The sequence below is a fragment of the Cetorhinus maximus genome, chromosome 4 (assembly GCF_964194155.1).
Source record: "Cetorhinus maximus chromosome 4, sCetMax3.hap1.1, whole genome shotgun sequence".
In the NCBI taxonomy this organism is placed as follows: domain Eukaryota; kingdom Metazoa; phylum Chordata; class Chondrichthyes; order Lamniformes; family Cetorhinidae; genus Cetorhinus; species Cetorhinus maximus.
In genome coordinates this window covers 40,801,367-40,827,238 of record NC_135882.1, presented here as the reverse complement: position 1 = coordinate 40,827,238, position 25,872 = coordinate 40,801,367, and the positions used below count along the sequence as shown (strand labels likewise).

The 25,872-nt window shown below is 40.2% G+C and overlaps 1 protein-coding gene across 5 annotated transcripts in view; it reads left to right on the top strand.

Moving 5' to 3' along the window:
* golga4 (golgin A4) overlaps window positions 1-25,872 on the top strand; it is a 212,248-nt gene that overhangs the window by 49,835 nt on the left and 136,541 nt on the right. For all 5 annotated transcript variants that reach the window (XM_078540096.1, XM_078540095.1, XM_078540094.1 and 2 more), the window contains 4 exons: window positions 6,653-6,751; window positions 11,535-11,688; window positions 13,426-13,613; window positions 17,264-17,347. In XM_078540096.1, coding sequence (XP_078396222.1) covers window positions 6,653-6,751; window positions 11,535-11,688; window positions 13,426-13,613; window positions 17,264-17,347 — 525 coding nt within the window. The remainder of the gene's footprint in view (window positions 1-6,652; window positions 6,752-11,534; window positions 11,689-13,425; window positions 13,614-17,263; window positions 17,348-25,872) is intronic.

Here is a 25,872-nt window from a genome sequence, read left to right as displayed (position 1 = left end):
ACACTGACTATTAAATCAGAATACACAAGTTATACTGATATTAGTGTTGATGGATCTTTGCTGCATTGAAAGTAGTAATAACCTGTCTCCTGCCAATAAATGTGCTCTAACCGATGATGTTGGCTGATAGAAATCAGTCTTTCAGAAACACACGTTTGGATACTGGCCTATACTACTTCTCGAGCTCATGGAAATATTGTATGCATCAAAAAGTTACAAAAAAACTTCACGTGATAACATGATGACCATAGTTAGCAATTTGTTTGGAGACTGTCTAAATGCATGGTTTTTTTAACCTTAGGAGTTTGCCTGACTCCACAAGTGCATAACAGCTTGCAGTGCAGGACATAGCAAGGGACAATATGAGGGCAGTTCATCTAACTGCTGATGCATACCTTTTTTCCTTTTCATTACTGAAAGGCATAACCAAAAGGGTGATAAAAACTTTGAGTTACGTATAGAAGTATGCCCTTTGATAAAATACCACGTGGGATTAAATGTGGAAATGCAAATTTGGGTCTGTTTTATCAGTATAGTTCTGTAGTTTTATCAGTATAGTTCTGTATAAATTTGCTATTGTATTTTGATAAAACTGGAATGTACTTAAGTTATAGAAAAAATGGAACAATGGTTAAGGCTACATAATCAACAGACGGGAGGAAAGGCTGGACTCCATTTTAAAACTTAAGCCAATGGATTCAAATCCATCAGGCCAAATATCACTACAAAGGAATTATCCTATTCGAGGAAGATTGGCTTAGTTTCAGTCCTTCCTCAGACTTGACACTGCCGAACCTTTAACCATGTTTTGTCACCTCTAGACTTCATTAATTCAATGATCATCTTGTTGACATCTCATCCTTCGCGCCCCATGAGATCTAATTTGTTAAAGGTTTAACCCACTGTATTCTGCGCTTTGCCAAATTCTGACCATTCATCACCCCACCTCCTTCCTTGCTGATCCACATTGGTTCCTGTCTGCATTTGCATTATTTAAAATTCTGCTCTTCATCTACAAAGCCCTTTTGAGACCATCAAGCATTCTTTCTCTGAGCTCAGTATTCCATCCTCTGTCCTTTCTTCCTCAGACTCTGGTCGTCTTTACATCTTTCCCTCCCTTTCCCCTACCATTAGTGGCATAGCCTTTAGCTGCTTTGGCTCTACTCTCTCTAAGTGTCCTTTCCGCCGCCCTGCTTTTTTCAAAAGCTTTTGTGAAACTCATCTCTTTGACCAAGCTCTTGATCACTCCTTTAGATCTCTTCTTTCATTGCTTGGGGTTCGTTCCCTTATTTCCCTTTTTCTTTATCCATCTTTAGAATGAGAATTGAACTCGGGCCTTGTCTCAGGCGGATGTAAAAAAGAATCCTATGACATTATTCCAGAGAGAATAGGAGAATTCCTGCCAATATTTATTCCTCAATAAGCATCATTAAAACATTATCTGGGCATTTATATTAGTGCTATTTATGGCAACTTGCTCTACTGAAATGACTGTCATATTTCCCTAAATTATAACAGTGACACCTTGTCAAAAGTACTTGATTGACTGTGATACATTTTGGCATATCCTGAGATAGTTCTTGCATTATCTCTCTCCTTGAAATGCCTTGGGGCTTTTCTTTATTGAAAATAAACATTAGAGGTGCTATATTAACACAGCTTGATGCAAGGGGACTGACAGCTCTTCAGTACCTCTCCCAAGGGCCTATTCTTTTGTGAGTCCAGTGCAGCTGATGCCAATCTAGTTCTTAGGTACACAAACCCTTTCCATCAGGTAGGGAGCTGAAGCACTGGCAAACTTTTTTAACCCTGTCCCTATCCCTGTTCCATGCATAGTTATCCGGGTATGGTCAACCATCAGGGATCAATCTTAGGACCTTTGTGGACTTTGTATGGTTCAGCATTATACTGTGTGATCAACACCAAATCCATTTATTGAGGGTTGTTTTCAGCCATGACTTTTCAATATCACATACTATGCTCAACTTGAAAGGTGGTGGACAAGAGTTCCCGGCTGCATTGGTGCTGCTTTGAAACTCACTGCACAAGGATTATCAGATCTGGGTCTCTTTGCTTCTTCCCCTAAGGATGGGTTTAGTTTGTCTTCATTTTTGCCCCTATAATGGAGCGATGAGATCACCATGTAATGTCGTATATTATGTAAAGCTGTGTCATCTTACTTTGTGACAGGAATAAAGGGAAATATTTGATGTGTAGCACAGTTAGATTTTTTGGATGAATTAAGAATTGAACGAAGCATCATAAACGTTGAGCACTTGTTGGCTGAGTTATATAATGGTGGAGAGAGAGATTGTTGATTTTTGTCTCAATTCAATATTTGGACCTCTGCTGTTTATATTCATTCAACATAAATGAATGCCTTGTATTCAGATATTCAGTGCAACCTTGTCAAGTTCAATGATGAAAGAAAATTAAGAGATGAATAAATCTGAGGAGGCAGCTCAGGGGCTACAACTGTTGAGTGGAACAAGAGCAAGCAAATTCTGCAATGCATTGTAAATTACTGCATATAGGAAGAGAAAAATGGATAAATTGCTCCAGATTTTGTATTTAGAGCTTAAGTGAAATTTGGAAGGAGTTTAGGGTTTTACTAAATTGATTTGCCAATTTCTGAAGTAGCAGTCAACAAAGGAATTAAGATGCTGAACTCCATGGCCAAAAGAGTCAAAAGTGCAAGTTTCAGAAGGTCCTGTTCAAATTTATAGTGCTCTGCTCAGATGCACTGACTGATCTGATGGTAGCCTTAACTCCACTTCCTTGCATGCCCTGCAAAAACCCTTGACTGTTGTGGATCAAAAACCTGTCAAACTCAGCCTTGAATGTAATCACAGGAATTATTTGGGCCAGGAAATGGTCCAGAGCGACTTACCCCTACAGTGAGAGGACTATTATTAGGGACAGAGTGGATGAGCTCTTGGACAAATATGAGCTGACCAGAGACCTCTGGTATAAAATTGAATAGGTTAAGTCATGTCTTTAGAACCTAGTTGAATTTTTTGAGGTGGTAATGAACATGGAACCTAAGGGAGGGTCATTTATATGTTATTTATACGGTCTTCCAGAAGGCATTCAATAAAGTTGTCCACAAGAGACTGTTAAATGAGAGTTCATTGGATTGAGGAAAGCAATGAAAATAGGTAGGGAATTGTTTAGGAGTTAGGAGACAGAGTAAGGATAATGGGTATGTACTCCCAATTGTCAATATGGGACTATCCGGGTCTGCCTGGGATCTGTTTTTCATAAGTGACTTGGAAGAAAAAATAGCTGTATATCCATGCTTGCTGATGGCATGAAGTTTGGTGGCACAGCAAGTAGTGTAAATGGAAGCAGAAGGTTCCAGATTACATCGGATTAGGCGAGTGGGCAGAACTGTGCAAATGAAGTTCAGAATGGGGGAGCATGTGGTCATCCATTTCGGTTATAATGATTGATGGGGGTACTTTCTAAATGATGAGGAGAAGAATGATTTGGGAGCCCAAGTACAACAGTCACTCCATGTGGATATATACAAGCTCAGTGTAGAAGTTCAATGATTGAGCATGTTCAAGACAGAAGTGATAGATTTCTAGAGACGAATGACATCAAAGGATATGGAGATAGCGTGGGAAAGTGGAGTTGAGATAAGTGATCAACCATGATCTAGTTGAATGGCGGAGCAGGCTCAATGAGCTGAACGGCTTACTCCTGTTCCTATGTTCCTACAATATTTCTATAAAATAAATTAATGGAATGCTGGCCTTCAGCTCAAGGGCCCTGGAATGCAAAGGGAGGAAAGTAATGTTACTTCCATAACACTGATGAAACCTCATTAAGAGCACTGTGCTCAGTTCTGGGCACTACACTGTTGGAATGTGTTACGATCCTTGTGTAGACCAATAACATGAAAGAACCAAACTTCCCAAATGACCTCAAGTGAAAAACATGATGGCCAAGATTACACCTTTAAAAAATTTTCCTGTAACAATCAAACTAAAATCAACACAGATTAAACGTGAATTAACAGTGTTGCAGGCAGGAAGGGGTTCCGTTCAAACGGCACTAATATTTCCGCTTGCCACCCATCCGTAAACAGAAAGGTATTTTGATTTGTTCGCTTTTTAATAAGCGGTGGCATATTTGCCAGCCCCTCGGTTTTTGTGTTATCCAATTCTTACAAATAACCCCACAGAAAACTCGAGGTAGGATTAACTCAAAAGGTTGGTTTCTTGCACACATTCAAAAACCATGAAAAGGAGGGTCTGCAATGTCCTCTTCCACACATATATTAAAGAGAGGGATAGAGAAAATAAGGTTTAACAGTACAGAGACCACAGAGAAAATAAATATTGGTCCACATGAGTTCCAGAGTCCAGAATCAAAATCCCTTGGGGGAATTCCTTCACTGAGGTCGGCCAGTTGAAAACCAGTGGTGTAAGATTTGCTTTTCTAGTGGTGTTGACTTCACAAGATGAAATAGGCACACACAGATGGATCAGTTTTGTAGGTGATGATGCAGAACTTTTATCAGAGGCAGGGTAGATGGCCAGGTGTTCAACCTGGCCAGAGCTCCTTTTGTGTGGCTTGCTAGTCAAATGTTAAAATGGCAGACTGGCTGGTAACATTAATTTGTTCAACAAGCCAGAGTCTTAGGCCATGTGACCTTAACTGTCAACAAAGAATATTTATCCAGTGTTTGGAATTCTGTTTGATCTTCAGGGCTACTAATGTCCACCATTATGGGTTAAAAGGAATGTTTAAGAAGCCATTGTCTTCGTAGAGACTCTGAGTCCGCTGGCAAGCTTGGTCTGTCAAATGCAAATGGCCTTTGTGTAGCTCCCTTTGAAGTTGAGCTGTGCAATCCACAGGTAGTCTGTTAGTCGCTCCTCAGAAATAACGAGGTGTGACATTTCTGACACTGCAATGTGGCTTCTTTTGTTTTGGTGAGTCACAGACAATAGCTCTCAGACATAGAGTCAGCCATCTTAATAGTCTTTGTCAGCCAAAAGGTCCAGTTTAAAATTAAGAAATAGCCATGAGGATATATTTTATAAAAAATATAGTGTGTTAGGTTCTGTACCGTCAAAGGTTGTTCCATGGAAACTATGAAATGACACTTTAAATAGCCAATACAACAAAAGTAGGTGTCTCAAATTGCATCCGCAGTCTTTTCTCCACAAATGCCCTTATCCTTAGCTGTATGGCCACAGAACTCTGTTCTCCCCAGGTGGAGTTTCAGTTCCTTTATTCACGTAGGGTTGGATCTGAAGTCCCATCCGACAACAGCTTTACCACCCACTGAGCTCCAGGTGTCTAGTGTGCACCAAATGGCACACCTTTCTGGATCTGTGATCTTCACAGCACTACCCCCTGGAATCAGCCTTTTTGGTCTTCACCTCCAGCTGTACCAGGACTTTCACCCTTACTCTGTACCTGGTCTCAAAAATACAGTCTTTGAAACCATTTTGTTAGAACGGATATGTTGGCAGTGGAGGGGTTATAGTGCAGATTCACCAGAATGATAGAAGAGTAAAATTATGAGAACAGGTTGCATAGACTCGGCTTGGATTCTGTTGATGATAGAAGATTGAGAGATGAACTGTTTGAGGTGTAAAATAATTAAAGGATTTGATTGAATAGATTAATAGAAACTGTTGTCTTTTGGGGATCCTAGAACAAGTGAGCAAAGCTTTAAAGTTAGAGCTGGACAGTGGTGATGTCAGAAAGCACTTATGCAGTGGTGGAATAAATAAAACAGTGGTGGAAATCTGGAAGTCTTCCCCAAAAAACTGTTGAGGCACGCTCAATTGAAACTTCTAAAATTGAGATTGATAGATTTTATTAGGCATGGAAATTAATAGCTATGGAACCAAGACAAATAATTACTTAAAATACCATCAGGCATACTGTTTTTGAACAGTGGAACAGAATTGAAGGGCTAAATGGCATACTCCTGCTGCTGTGAATGTTATGCAGAAAGGCTCAAAACTTGAAAGGAGGCAACTGGGAGGTGACTACATCTATAGATTTGTAAGGTATTAAATGGTCTGGTATAAATGGATCTAGAACATTAATTCAATCTGAATGTGATAGGAAAAGAGGAACACAAGGTAAATTTTAGACTGGTGCAGGAATTTCTTTTGGACTTCAAGGATTAAACAGTGGAACAATTGAGAATCAATTACTATATGAGATTGTGGGAATAGTGATAAGATCATTCTGGGTGGATGAACTCTGATCGGTTGTCCATTTTATGTTTATTTTGTCACTGCACAACCGTTGCTTACTCCCTGATGTGTGACTGAGTTTGATAGGCCAGTCACCTATTCCAGGTCTTGGATGCAAATGTGGTAGTTTCTCTGCCATCAGGTATTTCCCGAACTGGTTCCATCTCTCCTTGTCTTTCACTGTACAGCACTGAAGCTGACATCTTCAGTTTAATTGCAAGGGGAGTAGGGGTTTGAACCTTTGACTCTTTGATTGCAAGAGGAGTTTGTGCTTTACCTACATAGTGTGTCAGTATCACTTGTGCTTTGCTTTTCATCTTCTCTATTGCCCATTCTAACACTTGAACAAATACTGTTTTTTCAAGTGTTGAAACATCAGAAAAAAACTAATTCCTTGTTTCTATTAATTTTCTTTGTTAAATTCTCAGGAACTGCAAATGGATCAGCAAGCTAAGAAACATCTTCAGGATGAGTTTGAAGCAGCCCTGGAGGAAAAAGACCAATTTATTGGTGTTCTACAGACACAGGTAGAATTGCACAGCATGGGCGTAGTTTGATTAAAGGGCCAGATGACAGATAAGCTGGTTAAAGCCGCCTTGTAATTTTTGCAAGCAGGGATCCTGATGTTCAGGTTTCAATTGCTTGATTAAAGCGATCAGTTTTTAAACTCAGCAGCTGCAGGCACATAATGAACCGGGCTTGCGGTTTAAAAAATGATGAGACTAATGATACTCATAATTATTTACGTGGAAATCAAATAGCAACTTCCAGCAACTGCTCATGCACAATTAAACAGAAATCAGGAAGTCCGAGTTGCCATACTTCTCCAAAAGCTGGGCGACAACAGTAGCTTACCAACTGACTTACCATTCAAATGCATTGAATGTTGTGAAGTTGCAGCACTTAGCTGGTAAGTGAGAATTTTCCCAGAAAAGTTCAGGGCTTGTCCATTTCTCTGCAAGTGCCTTTTAATGACTTGTTAAATCTTGATACTGCCAAATCACACTGAAAATTAACCTTTCGAAGTGTGGAGTCTCATCCTTTCAGGTTTTATTTATTGTTGTTTTACTTCTATTCTTTTATCTCCCTTTATCCAATCTCTCTTTCCATCTGCATGTTGCTTTTGTACCAAACTTGACGTTGGATTCAGTATTCTGACTGATACTTCGTGGTTCACTGATACTTCGTGGTTCAGGCTCCACGTTCCTCAGTAACAATTCTTAAATCTGATTGGTTAAGGAGATACACAGTTGCTTCTCCTTTCACACAGGTCCCAGATGCTCTGTAGAGGGCACTGCATTGTTTGCTTCTCATTCACAGTAAACCCCAGTGGAAAACTCCATAGAAAGTCTGAGCAAATGTTGCAAACAGCTAGTTCTTTTTATTCATTCATGGGATGTGGGCATCGCTGCCTCGGCGAGCATTTATTCCTTTTACTTAGAGGGCATTTAAGAGTCAGCCACATTGCTGTGGGTCTGGAGTCACATGTAGGCCAGATTCCCTTCCCTGAAGGGATATTAGTGAACCAGGTGGGTTTTTGTGACAATCCGCAATGGTTTCGTGGTCATCATCAGACTTTTTAATGCCAGATTTTTATTGCGTTCAAATTTCACCATCTGCTGTGGTTGGATTTGAACTTGGTCTCTGGAATACTAGTCCAGTGAGAATACCAATATGCCACCGCCTCCCCCTTATTGATTTGCCAACGATATGCTGTTGAGCACAAAATCCGGCCCATTGTGCAGCTGATGTTCATGAATTGAGTACAGAAATAAACTCTAATTTTTTCTGTCTGACTTGATGGAAATGAAGGAATTCAGTAACCATTAATTATCATGTTCATATCTTGAAAGAGGTTTGCAAATTTTTTTATTTGAACTTCAATGCTGTGTGTTCCCTTAATTATGTCAGCTTTTCGTGTCAATACTTGTGCTTCAAGTCAACTGTAGCCTTGTTGACTTTTTAGTTTTTAGTGATGACTATTTCAATCATTTCAACAAAAATGAAGTCTTTCAGTATTTTTTGTCCCACTATTATTGAAAAAAAAGACATGCTCAAGAATGGGCAATGTGATGTGTCCAGAAATAATTGTTACTTCACCAGTTTGTCACATTGCTAACTTAGATTCATGAATTCATTAAGTGTATCTAGATATTTTTTGTTCATCAATATTTTGACAGTGTATATATGCATTAAGGAACTTATAGGCACCTTTATAATTGAAATAAGTTAAAAATGTAATTTGATTCTAACAAATCTTCTAAGTACTTTTCCACAGTGCATTTGAATTTTTTAAATTAAATCTATTTGATATGCACGCAAGGCCATGCTTGATAATCAGGTTTTTATCTGTATCCCATATGGTTTCTGTGTGCCACAGATGTTTAATTAGTTTAGTTCAGTTTCACAATTGTTTCTTAACTGAATTCCATCTACGTTTTAATTCATATGTTCAATAATTGTTTTTATTTTCTCACTGTGAAGTCTCTTTGTAATTATTGAATGTTTGAAGCTTTGTATAGTACGATATGGATTCCTGGGGCAGAGATTAAGGTGGCAGTTTTCTCCTGTATGCCACTGATGTTGCTATTAACAGACTGTAGCAAACTGGAGGCTCCTCATCTAGTTTCCAGAAAACTGAGTGAACAAACAGATGACCAGTTTTTTGTACCACTCTGCACAAATTGACTAGGCTTAAGAATGTTAATGCTGTGAGAGATTGAACCAATGTTTCTCCTATCTGTGGTGATGCAAGTTGAGGCTGCAGTGCAAAACCATTGTAAAACCAAGTAACCTTGAGCTTCATGGCAAATGAAGTTTCAGTTCTCACAGTTCCACAATAAATGCATATCTGTTTACGAACAGTTGCATCTTGCGACTGATATATAATTAACCATGTAACTAAATGTTCTAATTTGATTGTATTTGGATTTAGTTGCAAAGATGAATTTTGTATTCAATTTATTCAACAATGCACTGACAAATAGGTCTGTTGCTTAAGCTAATGTAAGATTTTAGGTTTGCAAAAATCTGGGTCATTTTCATGTTCATTCAGCTGCTTAGCCAAGAGTCAGTAGCCCCAGAGTTTTCCATGAAATTGGACTCTAGGTTTGCATCACTTGTGATTGGAGACAGTGGAACACAAAGCTGCACTGCTTAGTGGTTAGGGAAACCATTAATATACCTGATGGACTTCTGCTCACCTCCTTTTCATCTTGACAGTTTAAGACAATTGTGTTTATATGTTACATTTCCATACAGTACTATTCTATTGAGAACCAAGACTGCGGGAAGGATGGGCAATTTAACTAGGGCACTGTGGTACAGGAGGCTATTAAATCTGTGGAGAATAAAACAGTGCAGTTGTAGGGGACAGGATAGCTGTGCATAGATACTGTTCTCTGCAGCCGTGAGAAGGCGTCTCAAAGGCTTTGTTGCATGCAGAATGCCAGGTTTAATGATATCTCCTTAAGGCTGGAAAAGAACTTGGTGCATGAGAGAGAGGATCCAGCTGTTGTAGTCCACATAGGTAGAATGGGGAATGATGCTCTGCTAAGTGAGTTTGAAGACCTCAGGTCCAAATTAATAATTAAAATATTAATGTTGACAATTCCTGGAATACTACCTGAGCCACATGCAAATTGATCAAGTGGCAAACAGATCAGAGAGTTGAATATGTGACCCAAAGATTGGTGTGGGAAACAGGGGTTTCGACTCGGAGCCTGAATCCAGTACTGATGAAAGAGGGTATTATTCTACTATGACGGGCTCCACTTAAATTGGGCTGAGACCATTGCCTTGGTAAAGTGAAAATCTAGCACTGTTAAGAGGACTTTAACCTAAAAAGAGGTTTGAGCGGGAAAGGTTTAGTTCAAGGGAAATTTATAAATCTGAAGCAATAAGTTAAAACTATGAAGTAGTGCAACAGTTTGGTTGAGATGGAGATGCGACAGGACAGAGTGTTTAACGATAATAGTGCAACAGTGAATCAGGTCAAATCAGGAAAAATGGTAGAACAAAAGAATTAAAATTAAATGTGCTTTATCTGAATGTTCAAAACACTTGTAGCACGATAAATTAATTTTTCGCACAAACAGAAATAAGTACATATAATCTAACACGGGTTACATGGTGACCTAGTATGGGAACTAAATAATCCAGGGTACTTGACATTTCGAGAAGACAGACAAATTGGAAAAGATGGGTGGGTAGTCCTAATTAGAAAGGATGATATAAGAACAGTGGTGGGAAAATATCTTGACTCAAAGGATCAAGAAGTAGAATCAGTACAGGTGGCAGTGGGAAATAAGAAGGGGCAGAAAATATTGGGAGTAGTTTCAAAGTCCCCAATCAGTTGCTATACTTTTGGGCAGAGTATTAATCAAGTAATAAGACAAATATTAGATTAAAAGATGGCACTTATAATAGTATCAAGGAGATAATCAAGCCTGAGGGTTAGTTTTGGAATTTCCAAAAGGCATTTTATAAGTTGCCACAGGAAGGCTTGTTGCATTAAGTAAGAGTTTATGGGGTTGTGGTAATGTATTAACATGAATGCGGATTAGTTAAAGGATGTTTGACAGGCCATTGACAGGTTGTTACTCATGGGATGCTGGGAAGACCGATGCTGGGGCCTCAGCTATTTATAATTTGTATTAATGACTTAGGTGAAGAGATTGAATGTAATGCTTACAAGTTTGCTGATGGTTCAAAGGCTGGTAGGAATGTGAGCTATGAAGAGGGCACCAAGAGTCTGCAAAGGAACATAGGCAGGTTAAGTGACTGGACAACTAAGTGGCAGCTGGAGTATAATCAGTGTAAATGTGAGGTTATTCATTTTGGTTGGAAGCAAAGAAAAACTGAATATATTTTTAACTGGCAAGAAACTATTAAATGTTAGTGCTCAGAGGGATTTGGGTGTCTTATATGTGAAATGCAAGTGAACATGCAGATACAGCAAGCAATAAGGAAGGCAAGTAATAGTATGTTGATCATTGCTCTCACACTCCAATTTCCTACAATAATGAAGTCTTGCTGTATTTGTACAGGGCTTTGGTGAGACCATACTGGAGTACTACATACAGACCTGAAACGTTAACTCTGTTTCTCTCTCCACAGATGTTCCCAGACCTGCTGACCGTTTTCAACATTTTGTTTTTATTTCAGATTTCTGCACTATTTTGCTTTTCCATGGAATGATGGAATAAATTAAAGGAGACCGGCGGCAGACTTCTATTCCTGTTTCTGGTGTCATTACTATGGTCAGAAGTGCACTCCATTCTGTTAATATTGAGCATTTCACATCTGCAGGTTGCATTACTAAAACAAAGGATGGGGCTTGGAGGGACAAATACAGATCTGCAGGAATCTACGACTCAGGCATCCGTGATGGAAAGTACAGAAGCGTTTCAACACAGTCCCAACAATGAAGAAGATAATACAAACAGGCCTGATGGATTAGGAGGTGATGCCTTTCATATAATCAAAAAGCTAAATTAACAAAATGTTGGGAGAAAAAATCTTTTGTAGTTACAGATGTGCAAACACTCTCTGGGAAGGTTTTCCCTAAAAGATATGGGGCTGAAATTTACTGCAAAAATAATGAGACTTGGGTCCCTGATCGTTATCTATGCGCAAACCAGACAGCAACTTCTGATGAGAGAAAATTGCAGTTAAATGTAAAAATCCAGAATTTGTTTCTTGAAATGTTGCTTAAAAACAGCATCTTGCTGTCTTGCACCCCATTTAAATGCAGCTGGAAGAAGTTCCTGTACCTCTAGATGGAAATTAAACTCATCACAGAAAGTTTGGGCTTGTCTGTTGTACAAGTACTCTTCTAATTTTATGATAAGTCTCAATTACTGCCTAACAGCATCTCTGGCACTTTAAAATAAACCTTTACAAGTGTGGAATCTTATTGCTTCAGCTTTTAGCTGTTGTTGGAGATTTTAATAGATTATAATTTGGTTTCACTTTTACTGTTTTTGTTTCTCTCTCAATCCAATCTTTTCTCCTTTATCTCAGCTTCTGTATTTGATTTGACATTGAATTCTCTCTTTTAAGTTACGCTTCCTTGTTCAGACTCTAACTGTTCATTAATATTTATTCAGTCTGGTCAAAGAGTTACACAATTGCTTGCTGTGTTCACACACATCCCAGGTTCTCTGTAGAGTGTGCCACGCCATTTCAATTTTCATTCCACTTAGGGCAACTTGAAATTTGTAATAGTTGCTGTAACTTTAACGGGCAAGGGCTGGCCTAACAAACATTGGCTGTTGTGTGTTTGTTGGCTGCAGTAAATTCTGGCTCATTGTATATGTATTTTTCGTTGTTCTCCAAAGCACTTGGGATTTTTTTTTTAACACTACAAGGTGAATTCCAGCATTTGTAGTTTTGTACTGCGCAGTTTTAAGGTCTCAGGTTTTCTCATCCTAATTATTTACATGTTGATAAAAAACTGCAATAAAATAGGCCTGCCTTGGAGCATGATACAGATACAATTAAAAGCCTGAAGTTCCTTTGGTAATTTCATTCTTCGTTCATGGTTAAACGGTTTATTTTATATTGTGCATCAACAAATCATATTGTCAAAAATTTCCTCAATTGGATTAAATAAAAAATGAACAGTTATGCTTTAACCCTTAGGAGTGCCAGTATATGAGAAATCCTTGTCTGCTTGGGCTGACTGACCTGCTAGATTTGTAACTCTCACTCTGAAATTGTTAACAGTAGAATTTTTAGATTGCTCTTTTCTGTCACTGATAAGAGTTTAAAGTGGGTGCTTGAGGGAGTTGTTGAAGCGAATTAAGAAAAATATTGGCAGGCGTATAAGATTAATTTTTCACAAATAGGCTTGAGTAATTATTTTTACCCCATATGGCTGCTTTTTGAGTTTGTGCAAGTAAAGTTTTGAAGTTTTGCAATTAACATTTCAAGTATTTTTTAAATGCTAATGGTCAGTTGATACGAGGAACAAATTTTAAGCATTGCAGGACATTGCAAACTTGTTCAGTTCTGTATTTTAAAAAATGAGCTTTAGTCAAGTGCAGTGAGTGATAATTTGACATTTCAAGTTTACTTTTTGTCTGTAATTGATTTTATAACTTGAATAAATAATTCCAATTGTTTTAGTGTTTATGCTAACACTGGAATTTTTTTTTAGTTCTGTCACTAACAACTGTGTTACCATTGTGTCATACAGAGGGAGCTGGAGATGCTGCTGATTCCTTAACAGTTCTTCAAAAACGTGTGAAGAGGCAAGAAAATCTGCTACAGCGCTGCAAGGAGATGATTCACACCCACAAAGAACGCAGCACTCAGTTGACAAGTGAAAAGGAAGCCCTACAAGAGCAACTGGATGAGCGCTATCAGGAGCTAGAAAAAATAAAGGTGAATTTAAAAATGGGTGGCGTTTTTCTTTGCTCTGGGTTCCCTTTGTAGCCCAACAATACTTGCTGTCAGGGACTCAAGTCCAAATACATTTGAACACTGTGTATTTGACTCAGAGTCAAAATCGCTTTGTTCTCCGAAAAACCTCTGTTAAATCAATGCTGGAACTGTATAAAACGCTGGTTAGGCTACACCTAGAATTTTGTATGCAGTTCTGGTACCACGTTAGAGGAAGGACCCAATTGCTCTGGAGAGAGCACAGAGGAGATTTACAAGAATGTAGCCAGGTCTTGAAAATTGCAGCTATGAAGAGAGATTGGATAGGCTCGGGTTGTTTTCCTTAAACAGAGGAGGCTGAGTGGTGACCTAATTGAGGAGTGCAAAATTATGAGGGGCCTGGATAGAGTAAACAGGAAAGACCTGTTTCCCCTTGCTGAGGGAACAGTTACCAAGGGGCATATATTTAAATTGATTGGCAGAAGGAGTAGAGGGGACATAAGGAAAAGCTTTTTCACCCAGAAGGTGATTGCTGCCTGGAATTCACTGCCTGAATTGATGGTTGAGACTGAAATGCTCAATTCATTTAAAAGGTATCTGGATTGGCACCTGAAGTGCTGTAACTTGCAAGGCTACGGACCAGGTGCTGGAAAGTGGGATTAAAATGAGCAGCTAGTTTCTTTCTTTTCTCTTTTTTGGCCGGTGCAGACACGATGGGCTGAATGGCCTCTTTCTGCACCCGTAACTTTTCTATGGTTCTATGCAACAAGTTGCCAATTTCCTCTTACAATGAAGGAACTATCGAACAGAAACCAAGTGGTTTCACATAAGAGAGAGAAAATTGCAATGTGAAGCTAGTTTGGTGAGTAATTGACATTTGCATAACCTTGTGAGCATGCCATCTGTTGTCCCAATTTTCGGAGAATGGTGCACGAGGATTTGTGGCTGAGTCATAGCTCAGTTGGTAGCGCTTCTGCCTCTGAGTTGCAAGTTCTGGGTCCAAGTCCCGCTGCAGGTGTTGAGCACAAAAATCTAGGCTGACATTCCGGTGCAGTTCTGAGGGAGTGCTGCGTTATCAGATGCTTAGATGAGATGTTAAACCAAGGCCCCATCTGCCCTCCCAGGGGATGTAAAACATTGCATGGCATTATTTCAAGGAAGAGCAAGGGAGATAAACTTGGTGCCCTGACCAATATTTGTTGTTCATTCAACATGACAAAAAAAAGTTATTTGGTCATTATCACATTGCTGTTTGTGAAAGCTTGCTGTGCACAATTTGGCTGCTGCTTATCCTACATGACGATAGTGGCTACACTTTAAAATAACTTCCATTGGCTGTAAAGCACTTTGAGACAGAAAGAAGCAGTTGAGCATTCTATGTTCATCTGAAAACAACTTAAAACATTTTTAAAGCAAGGTAATGTGTGAATATAGTATGAATGTATTCATAGAGTCATGGAGTGATTTATGGCACAAAAGGAGGCCACTCAACCCATAGAGTCCATGCTGGCCCTCCATAGGATAAACAATTAGTCCCATTCCCTTCCTCTATCCTGTAATCCTGCAAATTTATTTCCTTCAAGAGCCCAACTACTTTCCTTTCTAAATAATTAATCTTCCCTGCTTTCACCACAGAATTCCAAATCATTTCTACTTGGTGCGTAATAAAGTAATTCCTCACATGACCCCTGCATCTCTTGCACAAAACCTTAAATCTGTATCCCCTGGTCCTTGTAACATCAGAAATAGGAACAGCTTTTTCTTGTCCACCTTATCCAAACCTGTCATAATCTTGTACAACTGTATCAAATCTCCCCAAAATCTCCTTAGTTCCAATGACAGCAGCCCCAGCTTCTCCAAACTAACCTTGTAGCTAAAATCCCCATCCCATGAACCATTCTGCTAAATCTCCTTTTTAGCCTCTCCAGGATCTTCACATCTTTCCTAAAGTGTGGTGACCAGACTAGTTGTGGCCTGACTGAAACCTTGAAAACGTTTAACCTAACTTGAAACAAAAACAGAAAATGCTGAAAAAACTCAGCAGGCCTGACAGCATCTGTGGAGACAGAAACAGAGTTGACGTTTCGAGTCCATATGAACCTTCTTCAGAGCAGCCCTGAAGAAGGTTCATATTGACTCGAAACGTTAACTCTGTTTCCCTCTCTGTAGATGCTGTCAGACCTGCTGAGTTTTGCCAGCATTTTCTGATTTTGTTTCAGATTTCCAGCATCTGCAGTATTTTGCTTTCATTTCAGCATAACTTGCTTGCTTTTGTACTCCATACCTCTGTTAATGAAACCCAAGATCCTATATGCTTTGCTAATCAGTCTCTCAATATGTCCAGTCACTTTCAAATGCACCCCCAGGCCTTTTTGTTCCTGAACACTATTTAGAACTGTGCCATTAAGTCTACATTGCATCTCCTTATCCCTTTTCACAAAATGCATCACCTCACAGTTCACTGTGTTCACCTACCACTTACCTATCCATTCTGCTAGCCTATCTACGTCCTTTTGTAGTTTATTTGTATCATCCTCACTGTTTACCACTTCTCCAAGTTTGATAAATTTTGAAATTTTACTCTGTTCCAATATCCAAGTCATTAAAACTGTTGTGGTGTAAGAGACCACTCAAGTCTGTGAACTTCCAGTAAGCAAATATTTATTCAAGCATATTCTGGAGAGATCATTCTGGCTGCTTCTCCAAGGATCTCTCTCTGATACCAAGTCTGTGTCACAATTTTATATTCCTTGGTTCTCATATAGAAAACACTGTTTGTTTTCGCCCTTAATCACTGATGTTGCTTTAGCACATACATCACATGATTTAATCATTGAGTGGGATGCTTGGTTCTGCAATTGTCCCCTTGTTATCTCAGCATTTTGGTCTCAGGAGGTTTGGTTTGCATCTTGGGCCTAATGACTCCCTGTCTGCTTCTTAACATCTTGTTTACCCAAGCTATGAAGTTCATTAAGTTGATGGCTTATGATTCTTGGCTGGTTCCCATAGTACTGGCTATATACCCGTTATGCCTATGTGTTAGCTATCTTTCTCATCATGCTCAGACAGAGCTCTCATGACTACATTTGTCTACCTTAAGCTGTTAATGCATGTCTTAGTATCAATCTTAATAAATTATTTTGGTTACCCACTTCAACACAAATCAGTGACCCTAGCACTGACCCTTGAGGAACATCACCATCTACAATTCTGCAGTCTGAAAAGTAGCCATTTACCTTGGCTTGCATTTTTCTGACCTTAAGTCAATTTTTTAAATCCAAGTTGACACTGACTCTCCTAGTGCATCACTACAATTTTTTCAACCAGCCTTTTGTGTGGTACTTGGTTAAACGCTTTCTCAAAATCCATACAGGCAACATTCATTGTATTTCCTTAACAACCTCTGGTACTTCATCAAAGGATCAATTAGATTAGTCAAGCATGAGGGGAAGCTAGAGAAGTGCATGAGAGAGAAAAGAAGAGATGATCTGTTGGTTAGGTTAGATGAAACAGTTTGGGAGGAAGCTCATGTGGAGCATAAACACTGGCATCGACCAGTTGGTTGAAAGGCATGTTTCTATGTTGTAAGTCCTGTCCAATATAATTGGGACATCCAATGAAAAATGTTTTTTCATGTTGTTTATTTTCTGCAGGATCTGCACACTGCTGAAAAGACTAAACTAATCACTCAACTTCGTGATGCAAAGAATTTAATTGAACAGTTGGAGCAAGATAAGGTGAGCAGTACTGCAGCCAGATGAATGGTATAATCTCATCAAGAGCTGCAAGGAAGCTGAAGCAGCTACATTTTGAATGGCATGAGTTGTTGCAGAGCTGACCCAGGCTCTAATTTAGCTGTGCAGCAAGGTACTGCACTGAAATAGTTGATGTATTTATCTAAAGTACATTGATCCCTTTTAGTGCAAATTATTTCACTGTTGCTGCTATAGTTTTATTGATAGCCATGAATGACTTTTTCAAATTCAAATTAGGAATGGAGTGTGGGCTCCATTACACACAATTAAGTTTTTTTTAGTGAATTCGAAAGCGAAGGTTTTACTAAATATAATACATAGGCTAGAAATCTGAAAACCAAAACAGCTGGTAATGCTCAGCAGCTCAAGCAGCATCTGTGAAAAAAACAGAAGTCAGCCTGCTTTTCATACCTAAGTCATACCTTTTCATAGCTTCCTCTGGACTGGGAAGAGACTTTTTTTCCACTCCCATCTGGCCTTTTGTTTGAGATGACATTCAAAATATGCTGGTTTAATCTTTATTGCCAGTGCCATAGGCTAAAGGCTAACATCTAAAGAAAATTAATTGCATACCTTCTTGAAGTGAAAATTAATTGTGGTTTAGGGAAATTATTAAAATATAGCCAGGGTTTTAATTTAGTATGTAGTCTTAATTTCTCTGCTCAGTCTTTCAACAAGGAATGTCTCAACAAGTAGGTCCTAACATAGGAACACGGGAGTAGATGTAGGCCAGTCAGTCCTTCTCTGTCATTTGATAAGATTGTGGCTGACCTGGTTGTGCTCTCAACTCCACTTTCTGTCTGCCCTCCATAACCCTTGACTCTGTTGTCTATCAAAACTCTGTCTCATTTAGCCTTGAATAAATTCAATGACCCAGCTCCCACTGCTTTCTGGGGGAGAGAATTCCACAGACTAATGACCCTGTGAGAGAAATCATTTCTCCTCATCTCCGTCTTAAAAGGGAGACCTCTTATTCTTAAACTACGTCCCCTAGTTCTCGTCTCCCCCACAAGAGGAAAAATCCACCCAATGAAGTTCCCTCAGGATCTTTTATGTTTCAATAAGATCACCTCATTTTGCTAAATTCCAGTGCATATATGCCCATCCTATTCAACCTTTCCTCATAAGATAAGTCCTTCCATCTTAGGAATGAGTCACGTGAACTTTGCTGTTAATAAACCTTTCTGGTCGGTCACTGGGTTCCTTGATGGCTGCAGTCAAAATGCCCTGCACTTCAGGGAACCCGGTGATGGTGGTAAAACCTCTGAACCTGCGATGCCCCATCAGTTTTGAATGTGATGTTTTGCCCAGCTTTGGCGACCAGGGCATCTAGCACCTAGGTGATGCAGCAGTGTGTAGCCGCCTGTAAGTGGCACAGAGGTCCACAGCTGACCCTTGAAAGGATCCATTGGCAAAGAAATTCAGGGACGCAGTTAGCTTGACTGCTGGTAGGGCATAGTGTTCAGTGGTGAGGCCCGCACTGATGAGAGCACAGATGATTGTGCCCATCTGCCTCAAGATTCACAGTCTCCTTCAGCACTGGTTAGGCCAGTATTGCAGTAGGAAATTGCTGAATGGAGCCCAGGTTCTTCAACTGGATTTAAGTAAGGGGAAAGAGAGAGCCAGTCACCTCAGAACTGCTTGTGCGCAGTTTGTAGTGAATGGTTATATCAGCATGCTCCCTGGAATCAACCTGCATACCATCTCTAAGATGGATGTGTTGTGTGGCTGAGGAGAAAAAACACTTTTTTTTGTGTACTGTCTCTAAATGCTTTACTCAGCATAATCAAGGCATGTGATCGATCGATCTATCTATCTTTCTTTATTTCTTTAAATATTTTATTTTAATATAATTCAGTATTAATTGCTTTCATTTCCAAGATTAATTCTAAAATTCTGTTTTCATTAAGATTACCAATTTTGTGGATTTCTTTATTCCCAACTTGCTTGTAATTATATTCAGTAAATGCAAAATAAAACTAGCTAAATAAGGTGCAGAATACTATTACCCAAAACACTTTACTTGCTTGGACACTGACTTTTACATTTCTTTTACAAAAAGGAGACATTCTGAATCACCCAGATGCCCAATCCACACTGCAGCACATAAAGCTTATGAGTTCAACTTTTAAAATTACAATTGGAATCAAGTTTCCAATGTAACCTTTCTAGAAAGACTCTGGGGTCTTTTCAAAATTCTACACAGAAGGCACACTCTCATTTTCCAAATGCATTAAAAATTCCATTTCTTTTGAGAGATTCAAAACCATCTTAAGTTATGAACTATATATTTAACTGGTTTACAATCTGTACTAAGAATTGGCACTGCTGCATAGCATAGCTGCATAAATGGATGGTCAAAATCTTTTCCACATCATAAGTGTAAATGCCCTTTATTTTCTTTCTTAACATTGCATAGTTAATTCCTAGGAAAGTACTGTTTCCTTGTTTTATTATGGCACCAGGACAGCATTTTCCTAGCAATTCATGTACCATGTCAGCTTGGTTCAGTTGATGGCACTTTTACCTCCAATACTATCAGTCTAGGGCTAATCAGGGATAGGAGCATGTGACTGCGAGTCGGGCAGATATGGGGATCCAAGATGTAGTGGTGGAGGAGCCTTAGCCCTTGATTTTGACAAACAGGCATGAAGTACTTGCTACTTGTGTGGACAAGAACAATGACTACATGGGTAAGTTGATCTTGGCACCATGGTGTAAGAGGCCATTCAAGTGAGGGAAATGAGCACAGAAATGGGAGCGATAGGGAACAGGATAGTCAGAGAAAAATATAGTGTTCTCTGCAGCCTTGACCGTGAGTTTTGAAGTTGGTGTTGGCTGCCTGGGGCATCTCCTGTTGGTTAGAGAAGAACCTGGAGTGGGAGATGGGAGGATCCAGTTGTTGTGGCCCACATCGGAACCAATGCATAGGTAGAACTAGGAATGATCTGCCGAGAGTGTTTGAGGGGTTCAGGTCTAAAGCAGAACCTCAAAGGGAGTAAGCTCTGGTTTGTTGCCCAAATCACATACTGATTGGCACAGAAATAAACAGATTAGAAGGTGAAAAGCGTGGCTGAAAGTTATATAGGAAGCAGGAATTTTGCTTTATTAACTATCAGCACAAGTACTGGGGAAAGAAGAGCTGTTCTGTTGGGACAGGCTTCACTTAAACTGGACTGGGACCAATGTCCTGGAAATTTGAATAATTAGGGAATTAGAGAGAGTTTTAAACTAAAAAGATTGGTTGTGGGTTGGGCGGTGTGGTGGAGAGGATTTGGGAAAGGATGAACTCAAAGACATCAAGAGAAATATCAAGGCTCTAAGCAGCACTTTGGGTGAAAATAAGCACACTGGGTCAGGAAGGGACTGAGAGAGTAACAAAGGTAATAGGGAGAATTAGAAAAAGTTCAAAGTCAAAGTTGCGATATCTGCATGAAACATTTGCAACAAATTAGATGAATTGACAACAGAGTGAGAAATTAATAGATTTGTTTAATAGCCATTATGGAGACATGATCGCAAAAGTGACTGAGGTTGGGAACAATATGTTCCGAGATACTTGACTCTCAGAAATATGAGACAAAATGTAAAAGGAGGAGAGGTAGCCCTGATAATATGAACACACGAACATACGAAATAGAAGCAGAATTTGGCCATTCAGCCCTTTGAGCATGCTCCACCAGTCAGTAAGATCATGGCTGATCTGTTTGTTTTTCGAATTCCGCATTCCCCTCTATCCCTGATGACCTTTGATTCCCTCGCCGAACAGGAGCTCCTCAGGCTAGTGCTTCAGCTGCTTCATCAATGACCTTTCTTCCATCATAAGGTCAGAAGTGCGGATATTCGCTGATGATTACACAATGTTCAGCAGCATTCAGGACTCAGATACTGAAGCAGTCCATGTCCAAATGCAGCAAGACCTGGACAATATCCAGGCGTGAGTTGACAAGTGGCAAGTTACATTGCCTGGGACTTTTGTGGCATGAATGACCATCTCCAGCAAGAAAGAATCTAACCATAGCCCCATGACATTCAAAGGTATTACCATCGCTGAATCCCCCACTATCAACACCCTGGGGGGTTACCATTGTCCAGAAACTAAACTGGACTAGCCATATAAATACTGTGGCTGCAAGAGCAGGTCAGAGGCTAGGAATCCTGCGGCAAGTAACTCACTTCCTGACTCGCCAAAGCCTGTCCGCCATCTACAAGGCACAAGTCAGGAGTGTGATGGAATACTCTCCACTTGCCTAGATGAGTGTAGCTCCAACAACACAAGAAGCTTGACTCCATCCAGGACAAAGCAGCCCACTTGATTGGCAGTCCATCCACAAACCTTCACTCCCTCCACCATCGATGCACAGTGGCAGCAGTGTGTGCCATCTACAAGATGCACTGCAGGAACCTACCAAGGCTCCTTAGAAAGCACCCTGCAAATCCACGATTACTCCCATCTAGAAGGACAAGGGTAGCAGACGCATGGGAACACCACTGCCTGGAACTTCACCTCCAAGTCACTCACCATCTTGACTCGGAAATATATCGCTGTTCTTTCACTGTCGCTGGGTCAAAATCCTGGAACTTCCTCCTAACAGCATTGTGGGTGTACCTACACCACATGGACTGCAGTGGTTCAAGAAAGCAGCTCATCACCACCACTTCAAGGGCAATTAGGGATGGGCAATAAATGCTGGCCTAGCCAGCGACGCCCACATCCCATCAATGATTTTAAAGAAGTCTGTCTATATCTGCTTTAAAAAAATTCAATGATCCTGCCTCCACCACCTTCTGAGGCAGGGAGTTCCAAAGTCACACAACCCTCTGAGAAAAAAAATTCTCCTCATCTCTGCCCTAAAAGAGCAACCCCTAATTTTAAAATAGTGCCCCCTAGTTCTGGACTCACCCACAAGAGCAAACATCCTTTCCACATCGTCCTTGTCAATACCGTTCAGGATCTTATATACTTCAATCAAGTCAGCCCTCACTCTCCTGAATTCCAGTGGAAACAAGCCCAGCCTCTCTAACCTTTCCTCATAAGACAAACCCGCTCATTTCAGATATCAGTCTAGTGAGCCTCCTCTGAACTGCCTCCAACGCATTTACATCATTCCTTAAATAAGGAGACCAAAACTGCACACAGTATTCAAGATGTGGTCTCACCAATCCCCTATATCATGTAATAAAGGATAGCATTCCTTTAGCCTTCTTTATTACTTGTTGTACCTGCGCACTAACTGTATGAGAGTCATGCACTAGAACACCTAGATTTCTTTGTACCTCAACTTTGCAGTTGTTCTCTGTTTAAATAATACTCTTTTTTTTGTTGTTCTTGTCAAAGTGAACAACTTTGCATTTTCTCGCACTAAACTTCATCTACCAGATTTTTGCCCACTCACTCAACCTATCTATATCTATCTGCAACCTCCTTATGTCCTCCTAACAACGTACTTTCCTACCTATCTTTGTGTCATCTGCAAATTTAGCTGTCATGCCTTCGCTTCCTTTATCTAAGTCATTGATATAAATTGTTAAAAGTTGAGGCCCCAGCACAGACCACTACAGGACTCCACTCGTCACATCCTGCCAATCAGAAAAATACCCATATACATACTCTCTGCCAGCCTGCCAATCTTCCATCCACGCTAATATGTTACCCACTACACCATGAGCTTTTAATTTCTGCAGTAACCTTTGATGTGGCACCTTATCAAATGCCCTCTGGAAATCCAAGTACAGCATCTCTACAGGCTCCCCTTTATCCACAGCACACGTTAGTCCTTCAAAGAACTCCACTAAATTGGCTAAACATAATTTTCCTTTCACAAAATCATGCTGACACTTCCCAATTATCTTGAGTTTTCCTAAGTGCCCAGCTATGAACTACTTAATGATCGATTCCAACACCTTCCCCATGACTGACATCAAGCTAACTGACCTATAGTTTCCAGTTTTCTGCCTCCCTCCTTTCTTGAATAGAGGGGTTATATTTGCTACTTGCCAGTCCGATGGAACCTTTCTGGAATCTAGGGAATTTCAGAAAATTAATACCAACGCACCTACTACCTCATTAGCCACCTCTTTTAAGACACTAGGCTGAAATCCATCAGGACCTGGAGATTTGTCAGCCTGCAGCTCCATCAGTTTGTTCAGTACCGCTTCCCTGGTGATTGTAATTTCACCAAGTTCCCCTCTCCCTCCCACCTCCTGATTTACAAGTATTAATGGAATGTTTTTTGTGTCTCCTGTCGTGAAGACAGATGCAAAATATTTGTTCATTTCATCCGCCATTTCCTTGCTTGTACTTTTAACTCCACATTCTTGCTCTCTAGAGGACTGACACTCATTTTACTTTTTTCCTTTTTAAATAGCTGTAGAAACTCTTGCTATCCATTTTTACATTTCTAGCTAGCTTTCTTTTGTACTCTACTTACTTTTTCCTGATTAACCTTTTAGTCATTCTCTGCGGTTCTTTATATTCTGACCAATCATCTGACCTGCCATTCATCTTTGCGGAGTTGTATGCTTTTTCCTTAAGTTTGATGCTTTCCTTAACTTCTTTAGTTAACCACAGAAGATGGGCCCTCCCCTTACAATTTTTCTTTAGGAATATACTTATTCTGAGTATTCTGAAATATCACTGTAAATGTCTGCCACTGCTTCTCTATTGATCTATCCCCTAGCCTAGCATCCCAGTTCACTTCAGCTAGCTTAGCTTTCATGCCAGCATAATTGCTGCTACCTAGGGTGCCTTCATTCTGAGGTCATTAATTAAACCTATCACATTACACAATACCAAATCTAATATAACCTGCTCTCTAGTTGGTTCTAGAACGTGCTGCTATTAGAAACTGTCTTAAAAATATTCTATGAACTCCTCATCCAGGCTAATACTGCCAATCTGATTTTTCCAGTTTATACATGGATTGAAATCACCCATGATTATTGCCGCCCCTTTATCACAGGCACCCAATATTTCTCCTTGTCTCCTTTGTCCTATATTGTGGTTACTGTTAGGGGGCCTGTAGATCAATCCCACGAGTGACTTTTTTCCCCCTACTATTCCTCATCTCCACCCAAATTGATTCTACATTCTGATCTCCTGAACCAAGGGCATCTCTCACTGTTGCACCAATGCCATCCTTGATAAACTGCCCCTCCACCTTTACCGAGCCTCCTATTCTTCTCGAATGTCAAATACCCCTCAATATTCAGGACCCAACCCTTGTCATCCTGTTGCTACGTCTCCGCAATGGCTATTAGATCATACTTCAATAGAACCATAGAACACTACAGCACAGAAAACAGGCCATTCGGCCCTTCTAGTCTGTGCCGAAATATTATTTCGTTAGTCCCATTGACCTGCACCTAGTCCATAACCCTCCAGATCTCTCCCATCCATGTATCTATCCAATTTATTCTTAAAACTTAAGAGTGAGCCCGCATTTACCATGTCAGTGTGCGTTATCAACCTGTTTACTTTGTTATGAATGCTTCGCGCACTCAGATACAGAGCCTTCAGTTTTGTCTTTTTGTTATCTTTGTAACATCTTGTCTTCACTGTTGGTGTATTATTAGTTTTCTTTTCTCTGTCCCTTCCTGGTATTCTCTGACCCTCATTTCCCATATTACTATTTTGCTCTCCTGCCTTGAATTTACCCTTTGATTTGCTACATTTACCCAAGCTTGATCCCGCACCCCCCTTTGTTTAGTTTAAAGCCATCTCTACTTCCCTAGTTATGCAATTCACATGAACACTCATCACAGCACAGTTCAGGTGTGGACCGTCCCAAGGGTACAGCCTCCACTTTCCCCAGCACTGGTGCCAGTGTTCGACGAACCGGGATCCACTTCTCCCACCCCAGCCTTTGAACCACGCATTCATCTCTATGCCACCCTGCGCATGGCTCAGGTAATAATCCAGAGATTGTTACCTTTGAGGTTCTGTTTCTTAATTTGGTACCTGGATCCTCATACTGACTATGCAGAACTTCCTCCCTCGTCCGGCCTGTGCCGTTGCTACCTACATGGACTACGATGACTGCCTCCTCCCCCTCCCACTGTAAGTTCCTTTCCTGCCCTGAGCAGATGTCCTGAACCCTGGCAACAGGCAGGCAACACAGCCTTATGAACTCTCGTTCTTTGCTGCAAAGAACGGTATCAATCCCCTTCACTACACTGTCTGGTACTACCACTCGATTCCTATTTGCTTCCCCCGCTTGAACGGCTTCCTGTGCCATGGCCAACCTGCTCATCCACCTTGTGGACCTCGTTTTTGTCCACACAGGTTGTGAGCACCTCAAATCTGTTTGACAATTGCAACCTTCACTACTGTCTGCTCGGTCCCTTTATCTGCCTCATTCACAGTCACATCCTCCTGTCTCTCACTGCTGACCAAAAGAGACGACCCTATTCTAAGAAGCGTGACCGTCTTTTGGAACAAAGTGTCTAGGTATTTCTTCCTTAAAGGATGTGACAGTAGAGAGAGGATTTTAGTTCATAAAATTAAG